Below are 21,655 nucleotides of genomic sequence, written 5' to 3' on the forward strand. Positions count from 1 at the left end.
ACCCCTTTCTCCCTAGGATACATGCGACTCAATAAAAGCCATGGATACCTCATAAGCTGTTGGCAATACTTTTGGAATGTTACCTTTTTTAGAGATTATCCCCCCCTACCCCACCCCTGCTAACCCTTACTGAATGCACTATCACAACCTTCCTCAGGGAAACCCTACGATGCCCTAATTTAATTGACTATGTTGTCCCATAATGCGAGGCAGAGCAATGCACACAACCAATGTAACTGTACTATTGACCTGCTGCCTTCTGTATGTACATTACTGTGTGTGGACTTGTTTGACACTATACTGCTAATCTTGTCATACCCCTGTGGAATCGAACAAATTTTTCTTTTACAAATATCTGTTATCCATCTGTGAACTATGCAAAATCCTAAATAAAGACTTTATAAAAAAGAACTATGTGATGTAAGAAACAATGGGGGAATAAAATTTACTAAAACTGGAGCAGACAGAATCTGGAGCAAGCACCCATAGTAAACAATCAGCTTCTTTCTTCAGTTTGGCAAGTTAAGCCTTGAAAATTTAGATAGATGTTGGTTGATTGCCATTCACAGCTGCCCCAGATTCTTTCTGCTCCAGTTGTGACAAATTCCCCTCAATGTATAGTGTGCAGCAGTCAGCAGAAGGTATCATACTGCCCCTTATATTGCCAGTCAGCAGGAATCCGAAAAAAAATCCCGGGAACTGTGGTCAGTGGGAGGAAAAAAAATGCCCGGTGTTGGTGGTTAGTGAGAGGAAAAATTCCCTAATGAGGGAAAAGGAGCGCATTGGTGCTCAGTGGGGGGATAAGAAAGTGGGTACTGGAGCTCATTGGGGGGAAAGGTGGAACACTGGTGCTCAGTGAAGGGATAGACAGAACATTGGTGTTACTGGGGGGATATTATTGATCAGTGAATCCCTATAACCCCTCTATTTGCTGGCCAATGACACATTACATTTTCTCATAAACATTGCATTCTACTGGATTAAAAAAAGCCCCACCAACGGTCAGTCAATTCAACATTTGCTTTCTTTTAATCGTCTTTTCAGCTACATTTGTTATATATACATACCTATACACAGTATAGTTTATTCACAGGTAATATAGAAGTATATACTTGGAATGTTCCTAAACGGTCTGGCCCTAACATCGATGAAACGGATTGTTTGACATGGGCTTACTATTCTGATGTTGACCAAGTAAAGGTGAGTTTTATTCTTTTTGATTTTGATATACTTCAGAGTTAAAGGATTTTTGAAAATCCTAATTACCTGGTGGTTATGCTATTTCTTTGGCTTCCACACATCACAAGTCACTGACCTGAAATATGTACGCATATCAGCAGCTCTAACATTATGCTGACTTGGCGAACATCGTGCTTGTTCCTAGTCAGTGACTCAGAAGGCATTGAGGCCAGAGAGTAAGGTAACTAGCATCTGCAAAAGGAGATGATCAACAATGGCAGCCTGCATATTTCTCAGTGCATATTTCCTTTAGGGCTTGTTCACACCAAATGCAGACCAGATCTGCATGAGTTTCTACACACGCAGTGCAGTGTGTTATACTGCGTTTTTTGCCACGTTTGTGATGTGTTCCAGGCTGTGTTTTGTAAAAAAAAATATATATATATTATTATTTTTTTACGTTTAAAATGGGCTTTCAGTGCGTTCCAGAGCGTTTGCATGCATTTTTTATGTGTTTACATGCGTTCCAGAGCAGGTAAAATAGGGCTTGCTGCAGTTTTTTTTACATGCTCTGGAACTGAACGCTGCGGTGTGAACTAGAACCCAAAATACCATTGGAATAGATTGGACGCAGTTTTGATCCGGTCTGTAACTGCTCTGCTCCTGGAACGCGCTTGGTGTGAACAAGCCCTTAATCATTCAAGTGACACTAAACTCAGAAGTTAAATCTTAAAAATACATTCAAGTACCTTAACTATTAACAAATCAGACCTTCAAATGCTCTCTGTGTGCTGACACTGTCCTTCCTTCTGGAGGGTGGTTAATTTTGTTCCCCACGGTCCCATTAGTGTACTAATTTGTATTGAGATTGTAGTCTATCACAGGAGTGAGGTTAGAGCGGTGGCTCTTTTACAACACACACAGGGACCACGGGGAACAAATGAAGCCACCCTCCAGAAGAAAGGATGTGTAAGCACCAATTCAAAGATGATTTGAGAATCTACAGCTAAGTGATACACAAATAAGGTACATTTTTGTTAATAGTTAGGGTACTTGAATGCAATTTTAAAATGTACCTTCTAAGTTTAGTGTCACTTTAACACTAGACCTACAGTTGCTGGTCTTTTGTTACACATGTAATATTTTAGATTACCACAAAATGATCACCAAACACATGTAGACGAGGTAAACGTTTCCTGTAAATTGGAACAAATTTCAGATTGCATCCCATTTTCTTACTGACAAACAACTGCATAGAGAAATTATTGCTTCAGTAACTTGACTAATTATAAAATGTTAGAAACTCTTTACAAAAATGTCTCTAAAACTTAGGAGCTCAGTATTGCTCCCTGGGGCAGTCCTACACAGCCTGATTACGAGAAGAGATGCCCAAATGAGGCTAGGATCAAGTGATGTATGGCCACCATTTGCCATCAGTTAAATTGACAATCAAAACTTTGTTTGGTCTTAGTTATATGTGGAAGAAGTGTTAAGTTCTAAAAGTTTTTTTTTTATTGCCATCTGTGTTTCTATTGGAGTGATTACACCTTATTACTTGTGCTAGTGACAGGGAGTCACAGGAATGAGGATTGCTTATACTCAAAGACAGCAATACAAATTCTGTTTTTATGTAACATTTAGATCGTACATCACTAAAAAATGATTTTCTTTAATTGGAAACTCCAGCCACAACATTCCTGTACATCGTGGGGAAAGGGTGTCTAACAACTTTTTATCCATGTGCGGACCCCTGTGTGATAGCATAATTTATATGACAAGGTCTCACATACATTTGGGTCCATAGGTGACATTAGGCATCTAGCAGACCCCTAATTAATCCTTAAAGTGACAGTAAGCTCAGGGGTTAAATTGTAAAAAATCAATTAAAATACCTTAACTATTAACAAAACCGTATTTTAATTGTGCATTAGTCAGCTGTAGATCTTCAAATGATCTCTGAATTGGTGCCGACACTGTCCTTCCTTCTGGAGGGTAGCTACTTTTGTTCCCCATGGTTCCTGCGTGTGCACACACCTTTCCAGAGGCGCTGATGGTGCACCTGGCTGTCACCCACAAGCACTGTCAGTGTAATTGGAATGGTGGATAGGTGGGAGCCAGGTGAACACACCTTTCCAGAGACACTGACAGTGCACCTGGCTGCCACCTACAAGCACTGTCAGTGTAACTGAAATGGTGGCTAGGTGGGAGCCAGGTGCACACACCATTTCAGTGACACGGACTGCATACATGCATACACTTACCCCTCTGATGGCATGGCTGGTCTCCAGTTCTCCAGCAAATCTTGGTGGGTGTGTCTTCATTCTCCTCTTCCCTCCAGCTCCTTCTGCATGCCCCAGTGCTTCTCTTTCCACCTACTGCTCTTCTAGCTCCTGCCTACTGCTCCTCCTCCTTCCTAGTCCTCCTCCCAGTGTAAAAATCAAATCACAGTGTGCGTGACTCATGCACACTGTACATTGCTTTTGTTTACATCTCTGGAATAAATGATTTTCTGGAGATGTAAACCTTCCGGTATGACCCGGCAGCCAGATAAAGAATTCCCGGTATTGCCAGGTCTTTTCCAGAAAGTTCCTACCTATGGCCATCTATCAGTGAAAAATAATGCCCATATGTTTTAGGCCCTTTCAGACAGGTAGTCTGATCAGGTCCGTCTGTCAGTTTTTCAGGTGGATCTGATCAGAAGCCCAATATTAGTCCTTAGGCAGCCGGATCTAATCGGACATGTGTCTTCTTACATTCGATTACCCCCAACTCCATCTAGGTCTGGGAAATAAAAAGGACGGAACTGAGACATCTGCTACTAACATCTGTTCCCAACTGTTCTGATCAGCAGGGGATCTGTGCATGGATCCCGATGATCGGAATGGACAGCGCTCGTTTGAGGACCCACTGAATCAGTTTTCATGTATGGCTGTGAATGGGACCAGTTCACACCGCTGTGATCCATTGAGTTCTGTTGCAGTGTGATGAAGAAAAAGCAGAGCATGCTCTATTTTTTTTCTGCGCAATATAACGAAAGCGTCAAAAACAGATGTCAACACAATGTAACGGAATGGCAGTAACAAAAAAAACTAAGAAGTTTGTCCACTCATGATATGTTAATTAAAATATAAAAGATTAGCAAAACATTTTTTACAAAAAGGCAACGCATTGGAAGTTGAAATTGCAAGTCAATGGTTCTCAATTTACTTACATTTTCGGTCAGATTATGGTGTGCACAGGCCCTGAAAGGGACCTTATAAGAAACAATCTATGGTGGAGATTTGTGAATACAAAGGTCTTACAACTGAAAAAAGAAGCTAAAACATCTATTTTTTTTCCATAGGATACGTACAGTGGATTGATTGGAACTATTGTGGTTTGTAAAAGATCATATAATCAATTGGAGGCACCAGATTTAAGATTAGTTCTACTTTTTATGGTGTTTGATGAAAATAAGTCCTGGTATCTGGATGAAAATATCCAAAAATATTGCTTGAATCCCAGTGAAGTGGACAAAAATAGTGATTAATTTATTGAAAGCAATATGATGCACAGTATGTATTTTATTACTTTCTTCCTGTATATGGCATGTTTTTCATTGCTAATGGATTTTTACATGTGCATGTTATCTTGAAGACAAAGCAAATGTCCAGCCTGCTTGTGAATTTACAGATACTACGCCAAACTACTAAGGCAATATCTATGACCTGTAATACATTGTATGGTTGACATTTGCACTTTCACAAAAGACCAGGGCTTTTCTTTTTAGACACATATAGCATCCACATTCAAGTGAAAAAAGAGACAATAAAAAGAGTACTGTTAGGCAACATCCACACTTGCCACATGTGGGAACATATGCAAAATTGTGCGGTTTTGTATGTGTTCATGATATATGCAAATAATGGATCTTGCTTGCGGTGCCATTTATTGTTAATAGCACCCCAAACGTTTCAAGCAAGACATGCATTTTTGTGCATGCAAAAACACATGACAAACATGCAAAATTTGTAGTAAAAAATGTGCAAAGCTACATAAGCTTCTTGGTCGCTAATAGGGCAGTCCATTGAAATAATTGCACTGAAATACAAATCCTTCTTCTCAATTAAGACTCTGAATTTTACTTATACCTACCAAAAAATAAAACCTAAAATGCTAGCAGAACGGACCTGTCAGAATTGTGCCATGAACACACAGATTTAAATGAAGCCAATAAAAATTATAAACATGTTATAATTAGGGATGCACAGATATCGGTTTTATGGTATCGAGTATGAGTATCGATACTTTGCTTTCAGTACTCGTCGATACCAAGTACCGATACCAGTGCTTCTGCTGGCATGGAGCAGGCCTCCCGGACAATCAGGAAGCCGTGTGGTAGGTAATATCACTCCTGCCCGGCTTCCTGATTGCCCGGGCAGCTGGCTTCATGTTGTTTGCCCGGCTTGATTGTGATTGGCTGGGTCGCTGGTTTCCCGGCCAATCAGCATCGAGCCGGCTTCCTGAGTGTCCGGGAAGGGGGCCTGGTGGCATACCTCATATCGCCGAGTGAACGTCCCCTCCTCTCTCTGCTGGCATCCATCACCAAGATGGCCGCCGGCAGGCATCCATAAGACGATTGCGCACGTATTGGCAAATCAATAGGCCCGTAACTGAACTGGTATAACGGATTTGTAAAGAGTATACAACCACATTTCCTGAGTTTGTAATAAGTACATAGTTTTCAAAACTGAAAAATTAGCTATGCTCATTCCTCACTATAGAGGGGTACTGTCAGCTCACTGACGGTTAAAGGAGAACTATGGGGTCAGTGTTTTTCCCCATAGTTCTCCTTAGGGTAACGGGAGGACACAAACTAGCGTCCTCCCGTTGCCCTCAGCTCAGTATACCGCGAGCTACACCTCGCGGTATACTGAGACGCCGCAGCCGGAGCGGATCCCGACATCGATGTCGAGATCCGCCCATCTGTGTGAGTGACAGCTGGCTCTGCCTATCTAGAGGCAGAGCCAGCTGTACCCGCCCCCTCCCCTGTCCGTTCCGCCAGTCAGCGCTGGCAGATCGGAGCGGGGAGAGGGGAATCCAGCCCCGCCCCCTGTCACGGCAGAGAGCCGTGACAGGATCGAGAGGTGAGCGAACCCGGTATGTGTTCGCTCACCTCCCGATCTACTGAGCCGACCTGTGACAGTCTCATTGTCACAGGTCGGCTACAACTATGAGGTGAGTGGAAATCACTCATCTCATAGTTCTCCTTTAAGAATCCAGTGCTACAGTCATTTCCAGTAAGACAGAGAACATCGGGTATGTCTGCGTATACGTAAAAAAAACCAAAACACTGCATTGCTTTACTTACTGGGTCTCATCCAACAGTAGTGCTAATTCATTGACTAAATAATCACACCGCTATTTGACTCCTAAGGATTTTCTTACAGGTATCAATGGAAAAATGTATGCCAACACAAAACTGATTATGAATGTTAGGGATCATGTGGTCTGGCACATCATGGGTATGGGGAATGAAGTGGATATACACACAGCACATTGGCATGGCCACAGCATGAAATTTACGGTAACCACATTTACTGTGATTAGGACAAAACTACTTTTCATTATTTATTTCAGTTTAAATAACGTGTTTACTGACTAAAGTTGATAAGTGCTGTAAGTTGACTTGGTAAGTATAGTAAGTGTGATAATGCTTATCGAAAATACACAAAACACCTGACATCAATCTGATGGGGACTCAAGAGCAGGGATGTGAGATATAGGACTCATTTCAGTTGATGAGGGTGCTCTCCGCACACCTTACAGCAATCCCGGCCAGTAAGAATGATGGTGCTTGTAGTGACTACCACGGATGGCACCGTGCAAAATACGAAATGAAAAAGCAGGTCACCAGCACTCAAATTATTTAAATAGATATGTCCTTTTCAATGGACAATTATGTCACGACAATCAACAAAGCCGACGTTTCGGGGCCGCGCAGGGTCCCTTCTTCAAGGCAGATAGATGAGTGCTATCTGCCTTAGATTGAGCATAGATTGAGTGCTGGTGACCTGCTTTTTCATTTAGATATAGGACTCATTCACACCAGGTTAATTAAGCTGCATTAATGCATGGGCTGGAGTTCGTACACCTATCATTTTTGGTGTGTGTGCTGCCATCAATAGGAGCCAAAATCCATAAAGTACACATTTTATGAGTTACAGTTACACAAGAGAAAGGTTGTAATTCATCCAAAGCTTCAAAGCCTGTGATTGAGCAAGGTGCCCCCAAGGTTTAAAAGCACTAATCCGTAGGAACTTTGCTTAACACCAATACAAGTGAAGTACCTTAGTATATGCAATCCAGTGTAGTGAGGAATACAAAGACTTGTGTATTTAGGACACAAAACAAATAGATGACCCAGTATAGAAGGGTGGATTCTGAAAATTAGTGCTCAGCAGTCTACCTACTTAAGGAAAAGGGACATTCTTTTGAAGACAGAGAGGACAACTGGTTTGCAAGAGGTTTTAGGAACAACCATTCCTAAACAGAAGGGCCAGATCTTCAACACCATCTGTCACCCATTTATAATCCTGTTTTAACATCTTTTCCCCTGGTGATTTGACGATTTACACCTTCAGCCATTTAACTTAGTTGATTACCTGTGTCCCAAACTTCATGGCACAGTGTGATTGGATTAAATAATTAGAACAGCGTGATTTCACAAAATGTCACACCTCCCATCAGGGTTTTTTCAATTAGCATCTACCTAGACACAGTCTATTGTGATTAGATTAAGGTGACTGATTTACCAGTATGACTGTAAATGCTGGGGTATGTTCTAGGTACTCAATAGAACCAGAGAAGCTGCTGGGATAAAAAGAAAAATGTTTTCAGCATTATAGCATAAAGTCCTGTTCAATATACAGTCATGTAACAGTCACGGACAATGGGAGGGGGTGGGTATGGCTGGCTCTGCCTCTCGATAGGCAGAGCCCACTGTTAATCAGCCAGCGAGGTGGATCTCGACAGTAATGTCGAGAACTGTCCCAGCTGCGGCACTCTCAACATATAGCAGGCAATAGCCTGCTATATACACTGAGTTTGGTTCATGGGAGGACGTTAGTATATGTCCTCCCATGACCATAATGAGAACTATAGGGGGAAAAAAGGTTACCCAATAGTTCTCTTTTAAGTAAGAAAACAGTTTAAATGTGCCTTTTCATCTGGAAATAGTATGTACACCATTGGCCTCAAAAGCTTCTATTGCCCCTGAAGCGGAAATTATTTCTTGTAGGCATCTTGTATAACTGAACACGAGCCTCTGACATCGACTCAGTACACTTTTTGATCACTTCTCCATGCAGAACTGTGCAGACCCAGAAGCAGCAAAGCACCCCCAAACCAAAACATTTTCACCACCATGCTTCATAGTTGGTTTGAGGTTGTTATCCGGAAGTGCTGCATTTGGTTTGTACCAAACACATCTATTGTTACTGTGGTAAAACAACTCTATCTTTGATTGATCGTTTTTTTCCAAACATTGTTCCAGAAGGCCTGATCTTTTCCTACAGATTCAATGGCAAACTGTAATCTTGTTCTAATGTTCTTTTTAGACAATATTGTATAAAATTCTTATTTTTTCTGTAATTTCTACTAGCCGTGTATTTTATTGGTTTGCTTGCTATTCAGCTTCAAGCTATGCCAATGAAATGTATAACTTATTATGGGAATACAGATGCTCTCCTATTCTGTGATTTCAATAAGTCAGCTCCCCCCATGCCTAGGCATATTTCTGTGACATTAGCAGATACAGTATATGCCTTGCATATTATGAAAGCAGGATGTTGTTTATACTGTATACTGTATATGTATGGATAACCTCCAACTGGCATTATAAATGATGGTTTCATGTTCCATAATGACAATTAAGCTTTAGTACAGGACATGCAAGCCTACTAATTAACCCATTGCTCATTTTCTGTTATGTAGAGGGGCCGCGAACTCCAGGCAGATGTAATTGAATTTCTTCCTGGCACTTTCCAAACTGCTTCAATGATAGCCAGGAGCCCAGGAACATGGCTTTTGCACTGCCATGTGGATGACCATCTGTATGCTGGAATGGTGACAGTGTACACTGTGAAAGAGAGTAAGTAGAATATACCCAGAAAATAATCTATTATGTGATAAAAAAAATTTTTTTAGATCGGCTCATATAGAGCCACACCAAGTAACACAGTCAGCCAAACACATCAACATATGATCCTCATAAAAAACATGATGTACTGTGTATCAGTCATTGGCTGCAGGTTCAGCCTGTTCGATTGTCACAATCAGCTGATGGCTGACTCGTTTCCAGGCCACACCCCCTTCCTGAGAGCCAATCCTCACCAGAATCATGACAGACTTCTGACTGGTCAATTATACTTTGCCATTTTCTGTCACCACAGTAACCTGGAATACTGAATAGCCAGTCACATGCAGGTGGGTGTTAATAAAGCAGCATACCTACATTAGCTGTCAAAAACAACTGATGTGCAGCCAAAATCCTCAATATAAGGATGAACAGCTTCCATTTGTGACACAGGAGCTCAGATAGACAAAAATACCAGCACCTATTATCACGCCTTCTTGGCATTGTATAAAACCACCCAACAATCTTATACAGGCCAATATAATTTGGCAGGTCTGGTTTCAATGGGGGTTATTCACTATTGAGCTCAATAATATAACCGTAGCTTCGGCTGATCTTTCGGCTCTCTTCGGCGGCCAGAGCCCTTCGGTTCCGAGGAACCGAAGGGCTGCTGTACGGGCTATTCACAATAGCCCGTAAAGCAGCCGAAGGTGGCCGCGCAGCTCAGCCGAGCCGAAGGCATATGCTTCGGCTTAGATATGAGCACAACAAAGAATATGTAATTCGTTTCGTCAAAGGAAACACATTTTTATGTTGTTTTGGATTCGGAGGCAATAAGCCGTACACTAAAACCACAGAATGAGCAGCGGCCACCATTTTGAAGTAGATCTTGGTGTATACTAAGATGGCGGTCAGATCAGCCATTGGCTGCAGATTGGCTGCCGATCTGGCCACCGCTTGTTCAGTGTGTGACGTCACTGTCATGTGACATCACACGTTCCGCCTCCAAGATGGCGGCGGGCATGTGCAGAACACGTCGGCATGTTCTAAAAACGCATTTATGTATGGCCGAATATAATTTTAGTATATTCAGGCATATATTACATTTGTTATTGCGGATTCAGACGAACCGCCGAATCAACTGATTCTAATTGATTTGCAGGTTTGTCCAAATCCAAATGCACGTGTTCTTCGGCTTGACTGAGCTGAAGTTACAGTCGAAGCGGGGCGGGCGAACAGCCTGCCGAAGGCCGGCCATTTGCCCCGCAAATGACAGATCAGCATCCCCAATGACAGATCAGCGTCCCCAAATGACCTGGGGACACTGATCTGTCATTAAACAACAAGTGGGCGGAGCCAGCCGTGACATCATGGCCGGCTCCACCCAGTTGTTATTAATTGGCCGGGACCTGCTAGAAGACTCTAGCAGACACCGTCCAATAAGAAACAGTTGGGCGTAGCTAGCTGTCACTGCTAGCTCTGCCCAATAGTTTTTCCTTTTTTATTATTTTTTTAAATTTTTTTAAATATCTATTTATTTTACTATTTATTTACATTTTTTAAATATAATTTTTTTAACCTTTTTTTACTACTATTTTTACTGATTTTGTATTCTGCTCGGCACCATGGAGCAGAATAGCCGAGCCGAATACCGCTCGGCAGCATTCGGCTATTCACTCACTGCCATTTGGCCCCTATGTGAATAGGGGCGAACGGCAGCAAGTGAGGTGCTGGAGCTTCGGCTCAGCTGATCCAGATGTTGGATTGGCTGAGTCGAAGTCCCTCTGACCAAAGGCTGCCGATGTAGGGCTGAATTCAGCCGTACTGAGCCGGAGTGAATAGCCGAACATCGTTCGGCTCTGTTCACTTCAGCTCGGTTATTCACTCGGCTGCCTTCTGCAGCTGAGTGAATAACCCTGTATGTCTTGAGCCTAGCCATATTCCAATAGTTAATACATAGCTGCCAATAATATATCTGGAAAGACAAGCTTATACATTTCTTACAATAATTAATATTATAACAAATTATACCTCATTATTTGGATAGTTGAAAGAGATATTCATATTAAAAACTATCAAGGTTATTCACATAAGTGTGAAAAGTTTAGAGAAGGCAGGAGAAGTGAACAATCTAGGCCAAATTAGCTGATTTGGAAAAATTCTCCAATTCAGCTCACTTTCCAGTTCAGCTATGTTGTCCTAGAATGTTCACTTCTCCTGCCTTCTCCAAACTCATCCTTTTGTGAATAACCCTGTATATGTTCCCTAGAGTTAAGAGACACCACTTCCTCTGGCGATGCTGTGTTGTGGCAATTCCCTTTCCACTTAGCCCAAGACCCCTCATTCCAGCCCACATTTCAGGAAGCCTGGAGAAAATTCTATATACATAAATGGCGACCCGACTATCTGCCCCCATTTGCTTCGGGAAACTGGGAAAGCCTTCTCGAGCGGCAAGATCCTGTCATATGTGTCAGCAAGGAAAAAAACAGGCCAAACTGCAGTTCGTTCAAGCCAGCTCATCCTTATGTCTAGTGCAACATCACTTGACCAACAATCCTACCCCACTACGGAGATCCCAATGGCAGGCTGCCAATAATCGGTTTGTTTATTGGGCGGAACAACAGAACGACTCCTATCAGAATCATATTAATTTGAACTATCACAAATTTTGGAACAAATCAGGAAGGTTTCTGGCCAACAAGCCTAGACATGCCTTGCCTACTGTAATCTCTCCAGCAGAAGCTGGTTTTGTGAAAAACTGTGTCTAATATACATAAGGTATTGGCAGCTCCAGAATTTACCAAGAGACACCCTGCTACAAATATAGTGATATCACTTGATGCAGAAAAAGTTTTTGATAACGTGCACTTGCAATGGCTTTTCAATGGAGTTCTGCAGGTGAAGGGCTTTTCAGGTCGCTTTCTCTCCTTCGTTACTAACATGTATAACTCCCCTAAAGCGAGGATATATACTCCTGGATTTATATCTTCCCCCTTCCTTCTACTCAAAGGCACACACAAAGGCTGCCTCTTTTCCCCTCTCCTATTTAACATAGCATTATAACCTCTCTCCAGATTTTTACAGAACACTCATGATTTGACGAGCGAACAATTTCACCATTTGCAACTCAGGTTCTCCTTATTTTCTGAGGACATATTACTTTTTACGTCCTATCCATGACCTCCCCTACATACAAAAGGTATTCAACTCTCATGGTTCAATTTTAAGACTACACATTAACCCTTTCCCTGCCACCGACGTATGGCTTATGGCAGAACAAAAATGTTCCCAGCCTGTCACGTTAGTATGCCTTATTTCAGTGGCATTTACCATTCTGCTATAAGCTCATGGTCGGTTTAGCGGCCATAAACTTATATTAGAACGGTTCCCCTGATGGTCCCCTTTAAATTAATATCTGTCATCAGCAGCTGACAAGCCGCTGACAGCTATTAGCAAAAATTCCGGGCGTGGTGTGGCCAAAATGGTGTTGCCAGCTTAGGTGTAAAGCGTTCCCGAGGGCTTGGAAGCAAAAGGGTTAATACTTCCAAGAGCGAAGTTCTCCCATTGACAAGCAAAGATAGAATCTCTTAGCACACCATCTCAGACTTCTCCATTGCCGTGAACTACATTACATACAGTATTTTGGTATTGAGATTGGTAAAACCCCTTCCTCCATCTGAACCCCTAAACTATGGCCTACTGACTGCAAAAATGTGTAATGAGCTACAACAATGAGAATCTTTGTCCAATCTCGCTTTTTTGGAGAATACGTCTGGTTAAGATAATTATCTTTGCCAGACTCTTATATTCTATGCAGACCATACCAATTCTATTACAAAATGCTGATGTTACCTTGCTTAACTGCTCCTTTTTGAAATTCATCTGGCAAGGCAAATGGCCCTGTATTGCATCTACATCTTACAAAGGGAGAGGAGGCATGTCTTTTCCTGACACCAAACTTTATACCCTAGCTTGTGTAGAATATGCTTAATTACTGCCCCCTTTATGAGCAAAATCAATTGCAGAGTACTGCAGATCTGAGCCTCTATCAGTGAGACTTTGACTGGTTGTGACATATATTAAGTTTAGTTTCTGCTGGAATCTGAAAGGACTTGACGGAGTTTGAGTCTCTGCAATGGAGACACAGTCAACCAGTGCAGCATAGAACTACAAGGCCCAGAGACCACAGCAGAGAGGGGGGAAGGACTGGGATAATCTTTAGACATGTGCGATTCGTTTAGTTACGAATCAAAATTCGTACGAATTTTCCTGAAATTCGTAAATTCGGAAGCATCCGAAATCCGAAAAATCCGAAATACGAAATTCGGACCCGGAATCCGTTAACGGAATTCGTATTTCGGATAAAAAAAAAACAACTACCACATCGACTCCAATATTAACAAAGGTATTTTTGCTTTTTAACTTCATCATAACGAATGTTCGTAAAGTTACGAAAATGTGCCAAAACTAACGAAAATTCGTATTTCGTACACGAATTACGAAATACGAAGTAACGGATATTCCGAAACGAAACAAATTTTTTGACGGCGCACACGTCTAATAATCTTTCTAAAATGTGCTGAAATCGCTCTGCAGCCTTGCAAATAAATGGATGTGTCTGGACCATCTGCTTATCAGAGTAAAGACACTGCTACCACTGCCATCGCCATTAGAGACTTAGACTGTCGTCACTGTGAAAGCAGGCATCTGGAGGACCACAGAAAGAAGATTCAGAGACTGTGACCAGTATCCTTCTTCCACCTGAGAGCTGTCTGGAGATGCTAGCTGGAGAGGGGAATCCCTTTCTCTGGCACAAGAGGGAATCGCCAACGGAGATGGAGACCCATCATCAATTCGGTGAGACTGACTTTCTCCTTCTATTAAGAGCTCTCCAACTTAAAAGAGTCCCAACGTTGCCAAGAGATTATTAGACCTGCTGCTCAGTAGTGTAGCACCGGGCTCAAAATTTCCACTCGCCTGCTCGCATTTGGCGAGTGGAAATGCAGTGCAGGCGAGTGGAAATTCCTGTCAGGCTTGCGGTCGCAGATCGCGTACCTGACTCGTGGGAGCAGCTGCTTCTGCTGGTCTGTCTCCCTTCCTTTCGGCCGGAGCTCTTCACTGAGCTCCGGGTCGAAAACGGAGTGATTAGTAATGTCTGCAGACCTTACTAATCACACCAGATCACCAGGGATCTGCCTGCTCGCCTCCTCCCTGCAGAAAGACAAGCAGGTGAGGGGGCTTCCTTGTATTATGTTACATTGTGGGGGCAAGGAACAAGGGGAGGGGATTATGTTATGTGTGGGGGCAGGGAACAGGGGGGATTATTTTGTTATGTGTGTGGGGGGCAGGGAACAGGGGGAATTATTATGTTATGTGTGAGGGGCAGGGAACAGGGAGGATTATTATGTTATGTGTGTGGGGGCAGGGAACAGGGGGGATTATGTTATGTGTGGGGCAGGAAACGGGGGGGATTTTTATGTTATGTGTGGGGCAGGAAACGGGGGGGATTTTTATGTTATGTGTGGGGCAGGAAACGGGGGGGATTTTTATGTTATGTGTGGGGCAGGAAACGGGGGGGATTTTTATGTTATGTGTGGGGCAGGAAACGGGGGGGATTTTTATGTTATGTGTGGGGCAGGAAACGGGGGGGATTTTTATGTTATGTGTGGGGCAGGAAACGGGGGGGATTTTTATGTTATGTGTGGGGCAGGAAACGGGGGGGATTTTTATGTTATGTGTGGGGCAGGAAACGGGGGGGATTTTTATGTTATGTGTGGGGCAGGAAACGGGGGGGATTTTTATGTTATGTGTGGGGCAGGAAACGGGGGGGATTTTTATGTTATGTGTGGGGCAGGAAACGGGGGGGATTTTTATGTTATGTGTGGGGCAGGAAACGGGGGGGATTTTTATGTTATGTGTGGGGCAGGAAACGGGGGGGATTTTTATGTTATGTGTGGGGCAGGAAACGGGGGGGATTTTTATGTTATGTGTGGGGCAGGAAACGGGGGGGATTTTTATGTTATGTGTGGGGCAGGAAACGGGGGGGATTTTTATGTTATGTGTGGGGCAGGAAACGGGGGGGATTTTTATGTTATGTGTGGGGCAGGAAACGGGGGGGATTTTTATGTTATGTGTGGGGCAGGAAACGGGGGGGATTTTTATGTTATGTGTGGGGCAGGAAACGGGGGGGATTTTTATGTTATGTGTGGGGCAGGAAACGGGGGGGATTTTTATGTTATGTGTGGGGCAGGAAACGGGGGGGATTTTTATGTTATGTGTGGGGCAGGAAACGGGGGGGATTTTTATGTTATGTGTGGGGCAGGAAACGGGGGGGATTTTTATGTTATGTGTGGGGCAGGAAACGGGGGGGATTTTTATGTTATGTGTGGGGCAGGAAACGGGGGGGATTTTTATGTTATGTGTGGGGCAGGAAACGGGGGGGATTTTTATGTTATGTGTGGGGCAGGAAACGGGGGGGATTTTTATGTTATGTGTGGGGCAGGAAACGGGGGGGATTTTTATGTTATGTGTGGGGCAGGGAACAGGGGGGATTATTATGTTATGTGTGGGGGGAAGGGAACAGGGGGATTATTATTTTATACGTGGGGGGGTAATATTGTTAAAGTTGTTAATATTTATTCTTGTAACTTTATTCTGCATAAAACATGTAACAGTCTCACTGACAAGATTATTTAAGAGGGTGTGTTTAGGGATGGAGTTAAGGCCGGGGCAGGGTAGGGGTTAGGTGGGCAACTAATGGCGAGTAACTCTTAAGGCCTGGCTAGTAGCTCAGGACTTGAAATTTTGACCCCTGGTGTAGCAAATAGGACAGGACTATACTATAGGTGTGACTTGCTTTAGTGTTGGTAAAAATCCAGTTTTCACAGTCGGACATCACTCAGTTAATTATCATCTGCTACTCAGTATTATTGTCATTGTTCCTAAGATTTTATTAACAATTTATTTCCTGGGTTACTGTTCAATATACCAGTTCTGCTGTTTTAGTCTGTTACCAGCTTTTACCTGCTTAAAATCCAGGGCTTTGCCTTTATTATTAAATCCCAATATATACTTTCCACAAAGTGCGTTGGTGTATCATAGATCTAGTCTGAACGGTTTATCCGGGTGTGGGACAGAAGAACCTCAAATTCAAAGCGGCTCCTACGCGGGTGAGCGCTATACTTGTATTTTTAGACATGTTGTAGATTGGATTCAAAGGACCTCTTTTTATTCCAGCTATGAGTTGGAGAAGAACATGACTCACCCATGAAAATCTTAGTGCTCTACTACACTGCCCCATCTCAAAACTCCCTCCTCATCTAACATCATGCATACGTATAAGAGACTAGTTTATAGCCTGAAAGCAGAACAGGAAACTCTTGAAATTACATCCATAAACTTCTAGATATTTGCCTATTGTGGATAATCCTGCTTTCCCCAAAGAAACTTGGTTTTCAGACAATGGTCTCGTAAAGGGTTTACACATATACGTCACCTATTTCTCCCTGATTTGACCAGGCCCTACTTATTTCAATCATTCTGCTCTCCGTATCAGCTGACCCAGGGATCCTATTTACACTTCTTCCAGCTCATGGTGCATTGGAGACTGTTCTCAGGGGACCCTTCCTAGTTCTTATCGAGGGATACTTTTCACACCCTAGTAGGCAAACCTGGCCAATTTATATCTGCTATCTAACTATTCCTGAGAACTCTTAGGGTATCATCTTTAAAGAAGTCAAACATAGCCCATTGGACAAGTGATATACTCACAGATGACATCAAATTCTGAGAGGCTACTGCACAATCAGGAACCTTATACCCAACGAACACTGGAGAGAAACACAATTTAAGATTATTTATAGAGCTTACATTTCAGTGGAGAGTGGGAAGAACGGTAAAAGGCTGAGATGACTCTGCTTAATCAGTGCCTTAAATGTGGGGAGGAATTGGCCTCTTTGTTTCACTGTCTATGGTTGTGCCCTGTGATTGCTCTTTTTTGGTCTTGGGTGGTATCCTACATATGTGATATACAGCATACCCCCAACCCAATGGACCCAATGTAATCAATCTTCCCAGAGGTTTTTGTTATCCTGATTTTTTTTAGGAATATGATGATGTGCCAATAGATATTTATACTTAGTTTTTTAATGATTTCTAATTGTAATGCTTGTTTCAACAAGATACCAAATAATTCCTTATATTCTTTAGTGGTGTTGATAACTAATTTCTGATATATATTGGTGTCCAACAATAATTTGTAAGCATCCATTAGGTAGTCATCTCTATTCTACAGCACCAGGCCACCTCCCTTATCCACCTGTTGCATTGTTAATTTCCCATCTCTCTCAGATGGGGTCAAATGAATGACACCTCTGGTTCTTAGAGCACATCTGAGTAGACAAGATGACAAAAGTTGGATACAAATGGGCTTTTAGAATGCTGCTGATAAAAGTTGGACAATGGCTTAAATGGTGTACGAATAATTTCTGGATCATGGGTACTAAAAAAAATCCCATAATTCTTCCAAACACAGGCAGACCATTACAGCAACTTCCCCTAATAGGATATACGTATCTACTACCTTCCCATTGTCATTTTCTCTTTGTATTCCATTATTTATACTAGTCTCCCCTAGAAGAAAATATCTATGCAGTCTTAACTTCCAGACATATCGATTTGGATCTAAGAACAGCCGATACTGGTTAGGGAAGGAGGTAGGTGCGAGACTTAAAGAGGAGAATTGATCAAAACTGGAGCAGACAGAATCTGAAGCAGTTGCCCATGGCAACCAATCAGCTTCTATTTTCAGTTTGTTCAGTTAAGATTTGAAAATGAAAGAGAGAAGCTGATTGGTTGCCATGCACAGCTGCTCCAGATTTTATCTGCTCCAGATTTTGATAAATTCCACTCAAAGTACATCTCCTCAGATCACTGGCCCCGGAAGTGATGTGTATTACATCACTTCTGGTGTCACTGTGCACATTCTCCAGCTCTTGGAGCCAGGAGAAGAAGCTGGTGAGCCAGATCTCTGCTTCATCAGCTTCTTTCGGGTCCCCAGGTGACATTAGGGGTCTGAAAGACCTCAACAAACTTCTTGGAAAAAGAATAAAATGATAAATAGTAGAAAACCACTTAGGGTCTGTAAGACTGCTTCCACTCTCTAAAAACAAGATCAAAATGTATGTTGATTAAAGACATTAAAGACAAGTGCTTAGGCCTTTGGGCCCTGTACTTGTAGAAGAAAGTGAGACCATGTATTTTAATAAAACCAGAATATGCATAGTTGAGACAGAAAGCTCTCCTGAATGAAAAGTTGTTGTGTGCCAGAAAGCACAAGCTGCGGCCACCCCCACCCCCGAGAAATCCAGTGTGGCTTTAGAGATGGACAGACATATTACTGGGCCCGATGCAGGAGTCCACCAGCATCAGCATAATGACAAGCAAATCTGAAGTGCAAGCTCTTGCCTGAACCCTTGATGTATTGGAGAGGTGAGGGGTATTCAGAACCTTAGGGGGGTGCTAGCCAGGCTGTGTATAGACACTAAGGCGATCTGGCCCTGCTACTAGTGATATGAGCCATTGCCTTGCTGCATCCCCTAAATAGGTAATCTGGTGAAGCACAAGTGGAACTCTCAGCGCTGCTAAGCAGTGCACCAGTGTAAGCCCTGCCCACTTCCTCTGCAAGTATATTAACAAAAAACTCAAATAAAGAACAGCTAGGAGTCAAACTGGTGTCAGAAACAGCAGGAATGCAGCAATTTGAAAGTGGGAACAAAAAGATATACTGAATCATGTCCAGGTAGCAGAAAGAAAACAGAGTTAAGAAAAAAAAAACAGCTCTGCAATTTTTGCCCCAGAGAATAGAGCAGGCATATGTGTAACAGCCTTACTCAAAAAAACACTAACAACTGGCAGCTGGAGTTCAATGGTTACACAAAAAAAAAACAGAAGAGACACATGCAGCTCTCAGGCCGTAGGCTGGTAAAAAAAAGAGATGGCCTTTTCCTTAGTTCTTTCCACTTTTTTCTGAATGTTGTAACTTTTTTTGGTGTATTGTACTGTCAATACACACAAAAAAAACAAGACCTACAATGTCTGTGCAGGTTGTCATTCATCCAGGTCATGGTATACAGTATCTGTAAAAAATCAGTCACGGCAACTGGACTTGCTGTATTTTATTTTCTTGAAGATGTTTCACTAGTGATCCGACCAGCTTTCTCAATTCAGAATGACTTTGTATGTTGCAGACAATAGATGCCTCACCCCCCCCCCCCCCCATTCTCCCTGGGCAGGTTAATAACACCTCCTAGACTCCAATTATGCAATCAATGCTAACAGATTATGTGGATTGGAGCAACATTCACCATATTTATTCAGAGATAATTTTTTGTACAAGTCATGTTGAATAGAGAAAGCTGGTTGGATGACCAATTAAACGTCTTCAAGAAAAAAAATACAGCAACTCCAGTTGCCTTGATTTTTTACTGATAAGGCCTACAATGTACCTGTCTCTTTACATTATTTTAAGATTTTATTTTCACACCTTCTCTCTAAAACACCACAAGTAGCAACAAACTACACCCACATACAAATAAAAGAACACCTACTGGGGGCTTCCCATGCTATTTTGGGGACAATATCCTATCTAGTAGCCATGTAAAGGACCAAAAAGAACCTTAAGAAAATGCCCCATAATTGACGTCAATGCAATCCAAATCTGAAATTCAAAGTCATCTAATTTTTTTTTATCTGACAAATTTTGTGCGAACGGTATTTTGCAGATTTACTCATTACTAATCCTTACTCCATTACAAGTATGTAAGCTGTAGTCGAGAAAACGAATCAACCTGTCAGATATATGTATATACCAACTATGCATGTATAAATGTACTTTATTACTTTTACAGAGAACCTGTGTTGTAATAATCTACAATATATATTTTTTTTATAGGTTAATACTGGATAAAATATGAAGCTCAACATCACAATGGAACAGAGGGACCCATTGCCGGTTTTTATTGGTCAATTACTCTTTTTAAAATCAAGAAAATAGGATTATGGAGATGATTTCTGCCAGATCATTGCAACAAATTTTTGGTGATTGAATCCACAAAATCTATTAGGGTTTAAGGCTGTCAAACATGTGCTCATAAATATCTGAAAACTGTTAGCAATAATACAGTACTCAGATGCTATACACTCCCGTAGAAAGAGTGAGAGTTTAAATCCCTCCCTTGAGCTTTTTTTGGGTGTACCCAGAAAAGAATGATCAACTGCTATCAAGTCAGAGCTAAATCCTGAGGACCATATAGACTGTCCATTTCCAGAGTGTCCTGTCCCTAGTTTGTGATCAAAGGCTGCTCAGTAGTTCACTCATACTTGTCAATGTATAATCTTGTTTATTGCCATCAAACTTTCTCATGGTAAGAGATTTTGCAAAGGTATCTGGTTGCCTTATAACCTTCACATTCTGATATGCTCCCTGGTGCCCAAATTACCTGACTTTAAATCATGTAGCTGAGCCAGGTTCTGCCCCTCCTTCCTCATTACTGGTCAGTTAATCCACTTATTACAGCGATAGGCCAACAGAAAAAGCCAGAGCTACACTACAGGATTAGGTATTTAATAAAATTAGAACTTCTGGGTTTTGCAGTTCCTGGAGAACTCAGGATGACATATAAAGGTTTGAGCAGGCATCTGTTGTTCCTTAGGATGGCCAACTTTCTTAAGGCATGTAGTACTCATAGAAATAAAAGGTGAGAATTTAAGGGTCAGTCCAAGCAGAACTGTTGTTTTTTTTTTTTTTTAATAGATGCCAGATGGATGAATCACTGACCAGCCTTACATATATGCCCTAGGAAATCTGCTACAAAGATCTCAGTGCTTGATTTCCAACCAAATTTTTGTGGCAAATGCAGAAATGTCTCACTCTCCCTCTTGGAATTAGTTTTTTCATAGTTAGGCCCCATTCATATGTGGACCCAGACAGATTGCATCCTGGGTCAGACATCTATCCCTAACCAACAGGTAACTGCTATGTGTGTGGATACATGCTACGGCTCCCGACAGCCTGTCATTGCTTTGTACAGACTTCCTGGCTGCAGCGGTTTGCATACATCTGTGATCCCAGCCGCATGAATCTGCAGACTCTTGGCGCAGGAATTCACTGTTCAGCCCTAATTGCATGTGTTAATAGGTACTTATATTAATACAAATACTGCAGCAAAAAGATCCACAAAGCAAAAAAAGCTGGGATAACCAAGGGCAGTTCTTATCCCTGGAGTACACAGGTCATGGATATAAAATGGCAATTGCAGATTCATCATGATCATTCTTGCTACATCTATCATTATATATATA

General features: G+C 42.1%; 1 protein-coding gene across 1 annotated transcript; it reads left to right on the top strand.

Annotated features, from left to right (window-relative positions):
• The first annotated feature begins 1,098 nt into the window (after positions 1–1,098).
• LOC108802183 (ceruloplasmin-like) lies at positions 1,099–20,314 on the top strand. The gene is made up of 5 exons (XM_018574051.1): positions 1,099–1,200; positions 4,523–4,733; positions 6,609–6,745; positions 9,154–9,310; positions 20,247–20,314. Exons 2-5 carry the CDS (start codon positions 4,724–4,726, stop codon positions 20,249–20,251), a joined length of 309 nt encoding a protein of 102 aa, XP_018429553.1. The 5' UTR covers positions 1,099–1,200; positions 4,523–4,723; the 3' UTR covers positions 20,252–20,314.
• The last annotated feature ends 1,341 nt before the right edge of the window (positions 20,315–21,655 follow it).

The sequence above is a fragment of the Nanorana parkeri genome, unplaced genomic scaffold (genome assembly GCF_000935625.1).
Source record: "Nanorana parkeri isolate BGI_ZX_2015 unplaced genomic scaffold, ASM93562v1 scaffold2697, whole genome shotgun sequence".
Classification (NCBI taxonomy): Eukaryota; Metazoa; Chordata; class Amphibia; order Anura; family Dicroglossidae; genus Nanorana; species Nanorana parkeri.